At 42.3% G+C, this 15,838-nt stretch overlaps 1 protein-coding gene across 1 annotated transcript in view; it reads right to left on the bottom strand.

The window, feature by feature from the left end:
- Window positions 1-1,926: 1,926 nt before the first annotated feature.
- Window positions 1,927-15,838, bottom strand: part of SDAD1 (SDA1 domain containing 1) — a 33,935-nt gene continuing 20,023 nt past the window's right edge. The window contains exons 14-22 of the mRNA XM_045019722.1: window positions 14,421-14,497; window positions 13,052-13,149; window positions 12,212-12,288; window positions 10,953-11,085; window positions 9,166-9,269; window positions 8,261-8,451; window positions 7,637-7,721; window positions 7,006-7,167; window positions 1,927-2,415 (exon numbers count right to left, since the gene is read on the bottom strand). Coding sequence (XP_044875657.1) covers window positions 2,365-2,415; window positions 7,006-7,167; window positions 7,637-7,721; window positions 8,261-8,451; window positions 9,166-9,269; window positions 10,953-11,085; window positions 12,212-12,288; window positions 13,052-13,149; window positions 14,421-14,497 — 978 coding nt within the window. The 3' untranslated portion in view covers window positions 1,927-2,364. The remainder of the gene's footprint in view (window positions 2,416-7,005; window positions 7,168-7,636; window positions 7,722-8,260; window positions 8,452-9,165; window positions 9,270-10,952; window positions 11,086-12,211; window positions 12,289-13,051; window positions 13,150-14,420; window positions 14,498-15,838) is intronic.

Here is a 15,838-nt window from a genome sequence, read left to right as displayed (position 1 = left end):
ACATTTGCTATAGTAGAAACTTAAAGTGGGGAGAGAACTGGAATAAAAAAATCCAGTTTCTAAGTTCTGGCTTTGAAATGTACCGTTAAGTGTTTTTAAAAGGGAACTTGTCAAAAGAAAAGCAAGGTGGGAGGTGGGACAGCCAACAAAAAGGACAGAGATGAGAGGGAGAAATGTGGCAGAAACAGGATGCAAATTATTATTTCTGAATAAAAAATCTGCATGGCAAAATGTTACAGAAAAGTAATTGGTTAGGTGCTATCAGAAGGGGGTGGTACAGACATGCACTTTATTTAATCTTCTAACAGATTTAGGCCTCATTCTGCAATTGACTCAGTAGGGGCAAATCTCTGCACCTATATGGTGTCAGTTTCAGGAGAGGGGCATTGTTTTAGAACAGAGTCACACAGATCCCATTCTTCCACTAACTGTTCCAGTTTTGGAGCATAGAATACCTAACTGCACATCCACAATCAGTTGGTTGAACAAGCCCTGAAACTACGAGTTGATTTTAAACAAAAAGGGGAAAGGTATGCAGTGTTGGTGTAGTTGTGTTGGTCCCAGGATATTGGAGAGACAAGGAGGGTGAGAATATCTTTTATTGGACCAACTTCTGTTAGTGAGAGAGACCAGTTTTCCAGCTTATTTGGAGCTCTTCAGGACTGGGAAAGGTAAGTGTCACAGCTAGAAACAAGACTGAACCTATACTTTAGCATAAGCCGTTAGCATGTATTCTAAAAGGACCATTCAAGATTCAGGGGCCTGTGAACACCTCTGTGGTCATAGGACACAAAAAGGGGCAGGGGAGAAGGGGGTACTATACCAGGACAAGTCACCAACTCAAAGCAGCACTAGACCCTGCCACAACAACAGATGCAAAACCTGCAGATAAATCTCCACTGCTCTGATGATCAACACCCCTCTACAATACACCTTTCACAATCCCTGGGTCCTGCACATACCTATCACAACATGTGGTGTACCTCAGCCAGTGCACTAAATGCTCCAACAGCTATGGGGGTTAACCCAGACAGACAGACAATCACTACACCCCTGAATGAACTCACACAGGAAAATTATAAAAGACAAAAAACACCGTATCACCTGTGTGTGAACACTTTTCACAAAGAAATCACTCCATTCTGGTCTGAGTCCTCATCCTCAAAGGAAACCTGCACAACACTTTCAAAAGACAAGCCTGGGAGTTTAAATTCATAACTTTGCTAGCAGGGGCGGCTCCAGACACCAGCACGCCAAGCGCGTGCCTGGGGCAGCAAGCCACTAGGGGCGCTCTGCCGGTCACCGCGAGGGCAGCCTGCCTGCCGTGCTTGGGGCGGCAAAATACCTAGACCCACCCCTGTTTGCTAGCCACTACAAAACATAGCCTTAATAAAATAAACTGGATTTCTAGCTTATTACCACACTCTGTAACCCACTAACCCCCCTTTTTGTCCTATGACTACAGGCATGTTAACGGGTCACTTCACCCTCAAAGGTCCCTTAGAAACAGTGGTTCTCAACCGGGGGCCGCGAGAAGATGCTAACTACTTATGCTAAACTATCTATTTGATCTTGTATTTAGCTGTGACACTCTGGTTACCTCTCTTAGACCTAAAGAAGAGCTCTATGTAGCGTCAAAGCTTATCTCTGACCAACAGAAGTTGGTTTAATAAAAGATAGGTTTCAGAGTGGTAGCCATGTTAGTCTGTATCAGCAAAAAGAACGAGGAGTACTTGTGGCACCTGAGACTAATTTAATAAATAAATTTGTTAGTCTCTCAGTTGCCACAAGTACTCCTTTTTTTTTTTTAATAAAAGATATTACCTCAGTCCTCACCAACCTTCTATTTCTAAAAACGGGAAATGAAAGTTAACCATTTTCAACTATAGTGTATTGTAGAGTAAAAGTCCTTTAAAAATTACATGCTCATGAAAGGCACAAAGTTTTTAATCTATGTAAAAGTTATTTTACATGGACTGATCTAGGACTTACATTTTCCATGATTCAGGCAAAACATTTAACAATGAAATTCTCCTTGCTTTAGTTAATATTTACAGGGACATAACCAGTTAACTCAAAATAAGTTATATTCAATAAAAGGTAACTCCCTCCTTTCCTAAGATGCTTCTAGAATGCAAGATCTTCTGGCACATTAAGGCCTCTTGACAGCAACATGTACAAATCAGACTCATTTGGAACTGCAGAGTTATATTCAATCATCAGTTGCATTCGGAGTTATACGCAATCGACATCCAATTCTTCAGTACAGGTGATCCTGTACTTTCCAATATAAAAACTGTTTCCAGAGTTATTACTCTACCCCCAGTAAGGATATAAAACAGTCCACTTCTTTGTTGTTTTAAGTTATTTCACCAGCCTTTTTCTCTTTTTCAAAAGTGCATCTCGTAATGCCAGCTAGAATACAAAATAAATAAATACATAAATACATCATGTTGCATAACAGTGGAATATTGAGGTATTTTGACTACAAGTTTTCAAGTATTTAACTGAAATACCAATATAGCACCCATCATGCAGCGATCCCCATGTGATGTGAAAACAGTGTGTATATATATATATATATATATATATATATATATATATATATATACATACATATACACACACACACACACACACACACACCCTGTTCATTGCTGGCGTGTAACCACCTCTAGGGTGGAAGACATTAGCAGGCAAGATCACCACACGGGAATTCAAAAATCACACCGTAGTTAAAACTGTGGACTTAATTCGGTTATAGATTGGAGGACACATGCTACCAATTACAGCAGGGACTAGATTTTCCCAGATGCAATAGCTGACAGATTTCTTCACCTAATTGTAGCCAAACCAGCAAGATGTGATGCCATTTTAGATTTGGTATATGTGCAGTTCTAGTCTCCCATATTTAAGAAAAATGAATTCAAACTGGAACATGTGCATACAAAGGCTAGTATGACGACCACAGGAATGGAAAACCTATCTTATGAGAGGAGACTCAGAGAGCTCAGCTTGTTTAGCCTAACCAAATGAAGGCTATGGGGAGATATGATTGCTCCCTATAAATATATCAGAGGGATAAATACCAGAGGGAGAGGAGTTATTTAAGTTGAGTCTCAATGTGGATACAAGAACAAATGGATATAAACTGACCATCAACAAGTTTAAGCTTGAAATTAGAAGAAGGCATCTAACCATCAGAGGAGTGAAGTTCTGGAACAGTCTGCCAAGGGGAGCAGTGAGAGCAAAAAACCGAACTGGCTTTAAGACTGTTTAGTAAGTTTATGGAGGGGATGGCATGATGAGACTGCCTACAATGGCATGTAGCCAAACTGTAACTGTGAGCAACAAATCTCTCCAACAGCCAGTGATGGGGCACTAGATGGGGAGGGTTCTGAGTTAAAAATTCTCTCTCAAGTGTCTGGCTGGTGGGTCTTGCCCACGTGTTCAGGGTCTAACTGACTGTCATATGTGGCATCGCGGGAATTTTCCCCCGGGTCAGATTGGTAGAGACCCTGGAGGTTTTTTGCCTCTCTCTGCAGCATGAGGCATGGGTCACTTGCAGGTTTAAACTAGTGTAAATGGTGGATCCTCTGTAACGTGAAGTCTTAAATCATGATTTGAGGACTTCAGTAACTCAGCCAGAGGTTATGGATTGATTACAGGAGGGGGTGAGTAAGGTTCTGTGGCCTGCAATGTGCAGGAGATCAGATGATCATGATGGTCCCTTCTGGCCTTAAAGTCTGAGTCACCTGACAGAATCAAGCCAGGCTGCCTGGGCTAGTGTCCCTTAGGTATTGTATGCACAGATGTATTACAGCTATGTATTTAATGCAACACACTTTGCTACTTTGAAAGCGAACTTGGCACAAACAATTTACATTGAGATAAAATTGGATATTTCACTGCCAAAAGCTGTTATAAAAACTGTAATTTGGAAACAATTTAATTCTTATTTTAAGCACTTAGGAAAGTTTAATATACTAACTAAAAAATTACCCTTGTGAGGAAAAGCTATAATAACTTTTCTAGTGACACACTCAGGCTAGACTTAATAACTTAGTTCAGAAAAAATTAAAAATGCCAAGAAACCAAGCAGATTATTTAATACTTTAGGGAAAAAGTCTCGATATATATTGTAAAAATGAGAGACAAAGACCCCTCATAAACCCCTACATGAAAAACAATGGCAGGCACTATTGTGACAGGGATCATACTCGTACCTAGATAGAATTGGTAATACAACCAAGAAAGAGTTAGTGAACTCCTAGATTCAGGCAGTAAACATAGCAGTAGTGACACTTCTTTGACACTGTACAATAAAAAAAAATCACTAATGTAATATAAATGTCATTGCACTGTGTCAATGGTGTTAAACTGGAAAAGATCAGTATAATATCACTCTTGTCCCTTTAAGTAGGTTTAAAGTAATTTCTTTAAAGAGCAAATGAAACTTAAAAAACAAACAAAAAAAAAGACTGACATTTACAAGTGCAGAGTCACTCCAGAGAGGTTCTGCCAGAAATGTAGATGCATTTAAAACAGGGCTGTCAGTTAATCATTGTTAATACAAACAATTAACACAAAACAAAATATCTAAATTTAAAAAATAGTTGCGATTAATTGCAGTTTTAATCTCACTGTTAAACAACAACAGAATACCAATTTAAAATTATAATATTTTGGATGTTTCCTACATTTTAAAATATGTTGATTTCAATTATAACCCAGAATATGTGTACGGTGCTCACTTTATATTATTTTTATTGCAAATATTTGCACTGTAAAAAAAAGAAATAAATAATATTTTTCATTCACCTCATACAAGTACTGTAGTGCGATCTCTATCGTGAAAATTGTTGTGATATGTAAGGGTTAAGTAAAGACCTGGGAAACTGCTTTAACTTGTAGTCTCTAAAAAGTTTTACATTGTTTTGTTTTTAAGTGCAGTTATATTTAAAAAAAATCCTACATTTGTAAGTTGTACTTTCACAATAAAGAGATTGCACTACAGTACTTGTATGAGGTGAATGAAAAACACTTTTGTTTATCTTTTTACAGTGCAAATATTTGTAATACAAAAATAAAGCGAGCGCTGTACACTTTATATCCTCTGTTGTAACTGAAATCTATATATTTGAAAATGTAGAAAAACATTAAAATATTTATAATAAACAATAATCGAATACCAATTTAAGCGTAACAGTGTGATTAAAACTGCGATTAATTGCAATTTTTTTTTTTTAACCGTTTGACGGCCCTAATTTAAAATGGGGATTTCAGCCCTGGATTTTAAACTATAAAATCAAATGTTAGTTCTTTTAAGCCGTTCGCCTCCACTGCGGTCCCCCCCAACAGGAGCCTTTTGGCTCAAATCACTAACACGCTGCTCATTTTGCTTCTCATAGAGATCTGATGTAGTGAGGTAGTCTGGCTGCCTACCAAATCAGAGCCGTCAGCACCTCAATGCCAGTGCAGAGGATTAGCAAGCTCATTGAAGTACCTAAGCTGCTCATTCACAAAATGAACCTCTTGTGTTTTATAAAAGAGGGGGTGGAATCAGCACATTGATGCAGTCAATGGGGTCAACCTAGATCCCACATTTGTGGGAAATGGAGACGATACCAAGTAAAGAGCAAATTTGGAAGTACTGGTTCAGGGTCATATTATTTAATAAAACAGCATAAGAATATCCAGGATCTACTTTCCTCATTTGGTTTGTAAAGACAAAAGCCACTGGCGAACTGTTCTCAACACTGTTTGGCTGCCCTTAGCAGAGAATAAAAAGCCAGAAACAGACCCCGGAGCTACTCACTGGGACCCAAATCTTACCGACAAAGGTGGGTTTATAATGAAGTCAGTACACATACTCTACCGAAGGGACAGCTTGGTGAGAAAGCCACAAAGCAGGATTTTCCTGGAAATGGCTCTTTGAACACATTCATAGAATCACAGAATCTCAGGGTTGGAAGGGACCTCAGGAGGTCATCTAGTCCAACCCCCTGCTCAAAGCAGGACCAAACCCAACTAAATCATCCCAGCCAGGGCTTTGTCAAGCCTGACCTTAAAAACCTCTAAGGAAGGAGATTCCACCACCTCCCTAGGTAACCCATTCCAGTTCTTCACCACCCTACTAGTGAAAAAGTTTTTCCTAATATCCAACCTAAACCTCCCCCTCTGCAACTTGAGACCATTACTCCTTGTTCTGTCATCTTCTACCATTCAAAACAGTCGGCGCAAGTACAGTGACATTATAATAGTCAGCAAAATTTTGGCCTTGAGATTTTCCAGAGCAGATGAGAGGATTTTCAAGAGGCACCTTTTATCGTAGACACAGCATACCCAGCCAGCGTGAAAGGGAGGACAGACCTGTCTCTGGTGAATAAGGTAAACAGGAAGATGGTGACTGTGAAATGAGGGTTTGAAGAGGAGCCCAAAGGAAAATAAAAGGATAGACTAAAAGGCCTGTCTGCAAAGCCAATTCTACCACACAAAGGCAGCATGTTCTGTCACACTGGTGTCCTGATTATACTACAATCCAAGTTTGACCTTGCCTATGCCAAGGGGCCCACCCTGTGTTATAATTACCTTACCATACCATGGTACAACTCTAACATAACTTTACCACATGATTTGGTGTGGTCTATGCAGACAAGCCCCCCCCAGCACCGGCAGCCACTGGTCTGCAAGAGCCCAGATCTGTGATTGCTACAAAGCCCAGGCATTTGGGTAGGACATAGGCTAAGGGATGTATAGACTGCACAAAGGGCTTTATTATTGGGTTGGTTGGCAGGTGATCATTAGTTTAAGAGAAGCAGCCTATTATAGGTTCATTTGAACGAAGTTTTGACACAGGAAATCTTTAAGCACAAGAAACCTCCTAGAGAATGTGAGGGGCGCTTATTTTAGCTGAAATACAAGCAACTAAAGTTTGTTGCATACACTGCCCTGACTAGTCTCCAATTTACTTTGTCACCAATGGGCTTAGTATTAAATACTGACCTGTTTTTCCCTGAAGGAACGTTTATTTTTTGTTCTGACATTGTGACTGTATCTCATCATCATAAAGTTCTTCTGCTTTTTCTTCTCTTTGTTAGTGGAGCTCGCGAACGGATTCATTTTCGTTTTCCTTTTCACAAATTCTTTTCTGTCCGTCTTTCCAGCCTCGGGAGGAAAAAATATCCAAACAATTAAAGCCCACAGGGTTATCTTCCTTTCTCACAAGTGAGATCATCTAACTGACCTATGTAGAAATGCCATTTACTGCTGCACACTTTCCATTCCTGGAGCTGCAAATCCAGACTCACTCTGCTTTCCTGGGCGATTTTATGTGCTTTGTGACTGGCTGTTTAACTGTATCTTTTGAATAAGAGCCTCTATTAAAAAAGAGCTTTTAAAATTCCCAGCATCAGCCACAGTCAGACACAGGGAACTGGTCTGTGCCAGGGGGGCAAAGAACCCAGGAGGGGGAGATCTTCAAAAGCACAAATGGCAACCAGGGGGTCTAGCTGTCATTCATGCCTGTGCCCTTTCAAACCTGCCCCTACTGTGTTCTTGTAACTCAGCAGGTTGCAAAGCCTGAACCCCCTGAAAATCTGCAAGGAAGAGGTTCTGGAATATCACGGCTCCTCACCATGGCTGTAGCCAGTCTTGTTTCCTTGTCTGATTTAGGCTTCTTATGCAGATGCTCAATATCTCTGAGCGAAAGCAACTCTCCCCTGCAAAACGAAAAGAGAATATTATGTTGTCTGGCATCATGGGAGCTTCCACCACGCATGGGTCTATCCCCACCCTCTCCATCATCTCTCATTCGTTCTCAAGATATGGACTCGGACCTCACTGCCCACTTTCACACAAGCACCTCTGTGCTTTGTCCCGTGCTGCCCTTAAGCATAAGAGGAGCTACCCATAAACATCTGCACAGCTGCCTCATCGTCCTCCTTTAAATCCCTTTTTAACTACCATACCTACAAAAATCTCAGCAGCCATTAGGCAGCCAGTGTGCTGAGACCACAGCCTATCAAGTTTACGAGTATCGTCTCATTGTTCCCTTGTGCTAACCCTCCTATATTCACCCACTGTCTCGTCTCATACTTAGATTGGAAGCTGTGTGGCATGAGGATACATCTTTTTATTATACATTTGTACAGCACCTAACACAATGAGGTCCTGGCCCATGATTCAGACTCCTAAGTGCTACCGCAGTACAAATAATATCCATTATACCACCTGAGTGAAAAGGAATTTTGTATTCTACCTGCGCTCCTCGTCGCTGTCTATTTCAATGTTCTTCCTCTTTGCAGCTTTACCAGGTGCCGAGTTGAGTTCTTTGGCTATCTGGGCCAGGCGTATTTTCTGGAAGTCTTCTTGAGTTAAAACCCGGCTTGTGCTAACTGCTGCGGCTTTGGCTTTCTGTTCTTCTACAGGCATGCCCTTGATCTTCTCCGCCTTTCAATGCAGACAACAGCCACGATTATCAGGGTCTTTAAGCAATGGTTTTGTATGGTTTATTTGTACACTATAATCTTATTATAAAGGCAAGTCCTGTTTCTCTCCACCTACGCGGGTGGGTGGAGAGAAACAGGACTTGCCTTTATAATAAGGGCATATGGCTGATTAGGGCAGAAGACAAGAATATTGAAAACATAATAGGAGGTACAATACTTGGGAGGGGAGAGGCATAGGGGAGGGAATAGCACTGGCCTTCTTCAGGTCTACAGCAAAGTTCAATGGTGGGTGTAACATTACCAACAGAGCCCACGTTGCGGCACCACGCAGCCTGTGATCAAGGAGTTCCCAGGCTTTTCAGGAAATTGGTTGAGTGTGCTTGTTCATGTGTAAGATAGAGAGAAGGGATACGGAGCAGTATAAATGTGCCAAAATACTACTACGCTTTGTTGGAGATGGGGGTGGGGGGGAATTTGCCCTATTCCCCATAGGTTGTAAAATAGTTACACACAAGACTGATTCTCCCCTGCTTTGACCCGTGGATATTTGACCTGTGCAAAGGGGTGTGACACACCACCACTCTCATTAGCTACTGTTTCTACACCCACTTGGCACAGCTGAAAACTACCTTAAAGGTGCAAGCCAGTAGAGAATCAAACCCAATCTTTGCAAATCACATTTATATTTAGGCCAGAAAGTGATGACAAAACTCACTACTTCTTGCTGCTCCTCATCGGAGGAGTGGTGCACATCTATCCATTCCCCATCTTCGTCGTCGTCGTCATCCTCCTCACTGAGACTGGCACTTTGCCATCCATCTGCCCAGGGGAAGAGGCGCACACAGTGACTAGAACAGACTTAGTTCAATTGCATGATAATAAATATAGCAATTAAGACTGGATCCCAGATTCATTTCTGTCCATGTTATCTCCACCGGCTAAATGTACTACTGTTTTTAAAAGCCCTCCATTTGCAGTTCTCAATCACCTAGTCCAGATGCCATTAGAAATAACAAGCAAGAATTAAAGGGTTGTCGAGTTACGGTAGAGGCTGACTGCTATTTAAAAACTATACATTTCAAGTAGCATCCACAACGTGCTAGATCAGGGATTGGCAACCTTTGGCATGCGGCCCGTCAGGGAAATCCACTGGCAGGCCGGGCCAGTTTGTTTACCTGCAGCGTCTGCAAGTTCGGCCAATCACAGCTCCCACTAGCCGCGGTTCACCATTCCGGGCCAATGGGGGCTGCAAGCAGCAGCAGCCAGCACATCCCTCGGCCCGCGCCACTTCCCGCAGCCACCATTAGCCCGGAAGGGCAAACCGTAGCCAGTGGGAGCTGCGATCGGCCGAACCTGTGGACGCTGCAGGTAAACAAACCGTCCCAGCCTGCCAGCGGATTTCCCTGATGGGCCGCATGCCAAAGGTTGCCGATCTCTGTGCTAGATATGATACAAAAATAGTCCATGGACCACAAAGTTGTGCCTCTCAGCGACATTCAGATATGTGTATTTATATGAAAACAGGTAGTTTGGAGGCAATGGCTTGTGGAAGCTGTTAAAGACAAGACATGCCCCTAACCAGTTTACTTCAGGCACCTGTTGCATCTTGTAATTAACATAGTACACAAGCTATTTAAGGCAGAGACTGTCACTGTATTACAAGTTTATACAACACCTAGAATCAGATCCTTCATGGAGATTGTGACATCATCAGTTGTTGTAAGTGGGACCAACTATAGTCATAAACAAGTTATCCCCAAAGTTGTAAGAAAACACCAAAGGCAGCATGCAAAACGCTGGTGTGCCTGATGTCTGATCACTGGCAATGGAGACAAGTGGTTGTGTAAACCTAATTTACTGCCAGCCTGTGTTGCAGTTATTGTAAAGAGCTCTATAAAATTCTAAAATGTGTTTGGAAAAGGCTCTGAAGATAAACAGCGCTACACGAGTGCCCCGTGATGTCTACTGCACAGGGCACCCTACATGCATGCAGTGATATTCTGCAGCATCCCCAACATCCAACCAGTTCACAGAGATACGGAAGCAGCCCACAACATATGAAAAAGTCATGTTACATTTTCAACAGCCTGAGCACTGCTCTTCATTCTTCAAAGTGACTCAAGGACATAGTAAACAAACAGTTATTTATCTTGGGGAGAGCTGAACAGGTGCATTTTTGAAGCCATATGACCTGCTTTTCCTTGAAGATTAGTCATGCAGGCAACAAAACCCCTTTGTTATCTCTCGTTAAAGCAAATACTGTAGGAAGCAGCACAGACCCAATGTCAAATATAACTGGGTGTATTGCATTCATTCAAGGGCACCACTAGTGCTGTTTCGCTGGACAAATGCACACATGGCCAAGGTTACTCAAGACACGACAGTGTCAAACACATGCAAAGTTCCGGCATTACAACAAGAGACTTGCACCACATTTTCACATGTAACTAGAATTCTAGGGGCAATGCTGTACTGCCTGGAAGTGAAGAAAAACTAACCAACCTTCCTCATGTTCTCCTCCTCCTTTTTCCTTGTTCTCGACCTCTAGTATTTCTGCTCCTGGAATATAATCTTTGGCATCTAATTCTCCATACTCATGGATTCTGGCTTCGGATGAGGCCTCAGTAGGTTTACCCTACAAGTAAACAAAGTACATTTTTAAGTAGCTCTTTGTTTTCTTTAATTTCACCAACAGGACACTTTAAAAGGGGTCTAAGGTGGGTGGACTTGATCACCAGCCTGGGAAACACGATATGGCAATATACATAGTACTGCTCACAACACAGACTGTGGTGTCCCCCCGGCCTCTGGCAGTTTAGTGTCAGGATTTCCACCCTGCCTAGAAGGTCCATAGGGCCTTCTGCAGTCCTCTGCCAGTTACAGGAGAGCATTCTCCCAGCCGTCTCCTAGTCCTGGACTGCCGCAGGTCCTCATTTATATCCCCTAGCCGGAAAACATCAGACCCAATCAGCTGTTGTTACCCAGCTGGGTCAGTTGATTCCCAGCACCTGCCTGCCAAGCTGCTCACCAGAACAGGACTGGTTGCTCCCCTTAAAGGGAAGATTGCCCTGTTACGAGGTGTTTTTTCACCAGTGAAACAAGAAGTGATCAGCCAGTGTTAGAAATCAGCCAGAGGCACATATCCCAACATACCCTCCAAAACTCTGGATTAAACTTCTGCAGCTTGGGATTTATACATTAATGAACATTGCAACGACAGAGATCCACAGCCCTCCAGGTTCAGATAATCCCTCCATCCACTTCTTTTAACAAGTTTAGGTTTTAGTCACACAGAAAAATAAATGATGAAGAGCTTCTGATATTCCATTTTCGGAGCACAGCACTTGATGGAAAAACATCTCCTCTCCATAGATTAATGATGGATTCTGCAGTGAAGTGGTGGGGTCAGAGATACTCTATAGCTCTCAAAGCACTTTGCAAAAAAGCATCATTATCCCCATTTTACAGATGGGGAAACTGAGATGGGAAGTGACTTGCCCAAGGTCACCTAGTAGGCCAGTGGCAGAGCCAGGAATAGACCCCAAGTCTCCTAGGTTCAGTGCTCTGACCACTAGGCCACACTGCCTTTTGCCTTTAGGTGATCTCTCCAGGGCAAAATGCAATGCACATATTCTTAGTTAAAAGTATGCACACAGTTAACCATGTTCACTGGCTTGAGATGCTCAATTTATGTCATCCACATTTTCAGCATCACGACTCTGCATTTCAGATACAAATTAATGCACATAAACGTCACTTACCCTGAATTTTTTTTGTAACATTTGCGGATTCAATGATCGGAAGAGATGTATCAGAGTTCTTGCAGACATCATTACATCTACAAAACAAATACCAGGAATAAACAAACACCTTGGAAAAAGCAGGATCTGGATCAAATGAAGAGGAAAGCATTGAGCTAGAATTAGGTTTTGTTCTGTGGCTGGGGAGGAGGGTAAAAGGAAAAGCGGTATATTTCTTTACATCTTTCTCAGAAATGCTAGTGCTTCTTAGCAATATTCTATTTGACAATCCGTGTCTTCTGGTCTGGACTACCTACTTTTTAAAACGACCTACTCTCAGCCTTCTTCCAACGTAACTGCTATCTTTGCTCTACTCATTTTGTTTGTTGGATACATCTCCCCAAAAATCCTTTTTCAAAATGTAAGCAGCTACCAATATCAGTGTGGATCTGTTACTTTTAAAAAAGAAGTGAAGAAGAACGTTTCTCCAGGACTAGACCTTTCCAAGATAACTCACACAATGAACATTTATTTAGGACATGAACCTGCATCCCCTACAGTCAATGCTCAACCAATTGGAAAAGTTCCCATTGATCAAATAGTGCAAGATCAAGCCCTTATGTAGCTTCAGTTCAGGTTGCTGCTGGGCAACTTTCCCCTCCTGACTGCTCTGACTGCTTCATCTCTCACATGAGGACACCGGAAACAGACACAGAGGTGCAGGAGACTAACATGAGAAATACTCTGAACTCCAACCTATTCCCTTCACAAGCAATGAGGATGTGCCATCAGAACACATAGCATAAACACACGTAAATAAAAGAGCAGCACATTTTTCCACCTGCAAAACACTAAACTTACTTTTGTTTTTATGAGATTTGTACAGGGCGAGGTCTTGGAGCAGGTCTTCCGTCATAGCCAGAGGACATCTCGCAGTTATCTCTTTTATCGCATTCATTCTAAAAAAATCAAAAAAAGTTTGTTTAAAAAAATTCTGTTAGGAAAGACCTTGGCAGCAGCATGTTACACAACCGTGTCTGAGACTAAGGGACAGTCATCCTGAGGCACACAACTCAGTGTCAGAGAAAAGAGCAGCACGGGACTCAACCCCCCAGGTAGCCTATCAAAGGGGCTGTAACCATGGCAGCTTTGCATGGTCTGTTCTCCTAGCCACCATGATGGCCCAGTTTCCAGAGGTGCAGGTGCTCAGCACCTTTGAAAATTAGGATAAAGTACTGGCACAGCAATCACTAACTAGCTAGACAGCATCCAAAACCAAAGGGTGGAAGTGGGCAGCCCATACAGAACAGCTAACCACCTTTAAATCTGTGGACCATGTCTGTGCCTAGTGGAGTCAGGAATCTTGACTGCATTCATCCATGGTTAGATCAGTAAAGGACAGCCTATGCTGGGGGCCTGTATGCTCACACAGGAGAGTTCCCTTTCAAAGTAACTTTACTCTCACATTGACCCTCACCCTCCCCAGTCTCTCTCTAAAGTCCATCTCCCACCCCCTCCTTACGGTTGAAACCATTTTAGCAAGAACCATTCTTAAAGCATGGCTGGAGGTAGTGAGCATGTTTCCTCCTGCACCCCCATGCAATTGGTATGAACAGGGACACCTTTTCCCGAGACTCATCTTAGATCTCTATTATAAGAGCGAGATAATACATTATACAGTTATTATTATATAATTAATATTATGCATCAGTCTATAGCATGGGTCTCAGCAAAATAAGCCAGTTTATACTAGGCAGAAAAAGTGGGTTAGCGTTCTGCTGGCAACAGCTGTGTTTAAACTTAGTTATTGCTAGCACAATTTCAGTCATTGCATAGACAGGGAATGAAGTCTGGACCATCATGTTATCTACACCCTGAAAAATCATGGCGTACATAAGAGTTTACAGATAAATGGGATACACACAGAACCTTCCCTTGTTACCCAGGAAAGCAGGGATTCAGCCCCATCTGGGGAGAAGAGAATGGAGCATCCTGGTGCTAAACAATGACCTCTACGGCCAGCGACATAGCAGTGTTGGCAATTAAAAATAAATAGTTTACCGTACTCAAAGCACGCTGCACAAAAGGTCATTTTATTTCAATGGGGTTTTGCTTTTGTTTTTTAAAGAGATACACCAACCAACCTATTTTCTATGAGTTGTACAGTGTTTCTAGGAACCCAGGTTCCCCAGGGATCTCAGACTGAATTGTCATGAACTTGTGTACCTACCCTACAGTCATAACTTCCCCAGAATTCTTGTCAGTGACAAAGTTGTTGGCTATGGTCATCAATACTGACTGGATGATCTAGAAGGGAGAAAGTAAAGCAGAGCCAGATGAACATACATTCCTATTGTAGTTGTATTCATTTGCATACAATGTCATATTCACAAATGGCAAATTCACTCAAAGCTTGAGACATGGCCCTTTAAGAGGCTATTTTTAAAGACATTCTAATGGAGCATTTTTGCGATACAAATCCTACTACAGGGAGGAAATGTGACTACAGCACTGAACGTGGATTCAGCAGACCTGGGTCTGCCACGGCCTGCTGAGCAACTTTGATCATGTCACATCACTGCTCTGTGCCTCGATTTCCCTATCTGAAAAATGGGGATAATTCTACTGACCTCCTTTGTAAAGCCCTTTAAGATTTACTTTGATTAAAAGTGCTATATGAGAGCCAGTTTGTGACCCTAAGAGCATCGCAAGGCTAGATGGCAAGGAGCTCCCTGGTATCCTGTGAGACTCAGCTGGCCTGGCCTGCTCAGTACATCCCCATCCACTGTGGTCATACTTATCTAAAAGGTGGCATGTAAAAAATCATTGCAAAACAACCCACTCACTGATCATTCACATTTTTGTGTGACGTATATACGGTTATCTACAAAGAGTTATCCAGAAATGTGTGACTAAAATGTGTTTTAACCAGGCATGTCAGGGGAAGTTGGTAAATAGGTTTTTCGAGACAAAGGAAAGGGACCAGCCCCACAAGCCAGGTGTTGCTAGGGACAGTGGGCTATTTACCAAATGGGAGATAGCAGGAAGATCATTTGCATTGTAAAAATTACAAGCAGGGGTGAATCCAGCATGGTGTCCGCACCAGACAGCATGGAGTCTACACCCAGCAGGGGAAAGGAACTTTATCTTGGGGATACACTTCAGAAAAACACATTTCAGAGGTTTACTGGACTATAAAGAGAGGGAGAGAACCCCTAAGTTATCCTTCACCTGAACAGTCAAAGGAACTGAGCAGTTTGGGCTCTGTGACAGACCCCTGGCTAAAAACCAGCCAGCCATGCAGAAAAGCAACTGTGGTGAGACTCTTACTTTGAACCAAAGCCTCTAGTTTGTTAAGTTAGGTTTTAGTCTTAGAGGTGTATTTTTACTTGTGTTTGGTTTGTAACTGTTCCTATCCCAATTCCTTCTTCTTGGCATCACTTACATGCAAGTTCTTTATTAATAAACTTCATCTTGTTTTATTACACAACGGCAGCCTAGTGTTTCAAACCGAGGAGGAAAATCCTCAGCCAAATGGGGCTGCGTACTGTCTCTGTAAAGGAGCGGCAAACTTAATCAGGTTTTGAGAGAGGTACAGTGAGAGGGGCTGAGCATTGCATGAAGAGGTCTTCAGGGGAGAACTCAGGG

The sequence above is a fragment of the Mauremys mutica genome, chromosome 5 (genome assembly GCF_020497125.1).
Source record: "Mauremys mutica isolate MM-2020 ecotype Southern chromosome 5, ASM2049712v1, whole genome shotgun sequence".
Classification (NCBI taxonomy): domain Eukaryota; kingdom Metazoa; phylum Chordata; order Testudines; family Geoemydidae; genus Mauremys; species Mauremys mutica.
The sequence above is the reverse complement of the archived record's forward strand: the minus strand, read 5'-3'. Positions and strand labels throughout refer to the sequence as shown.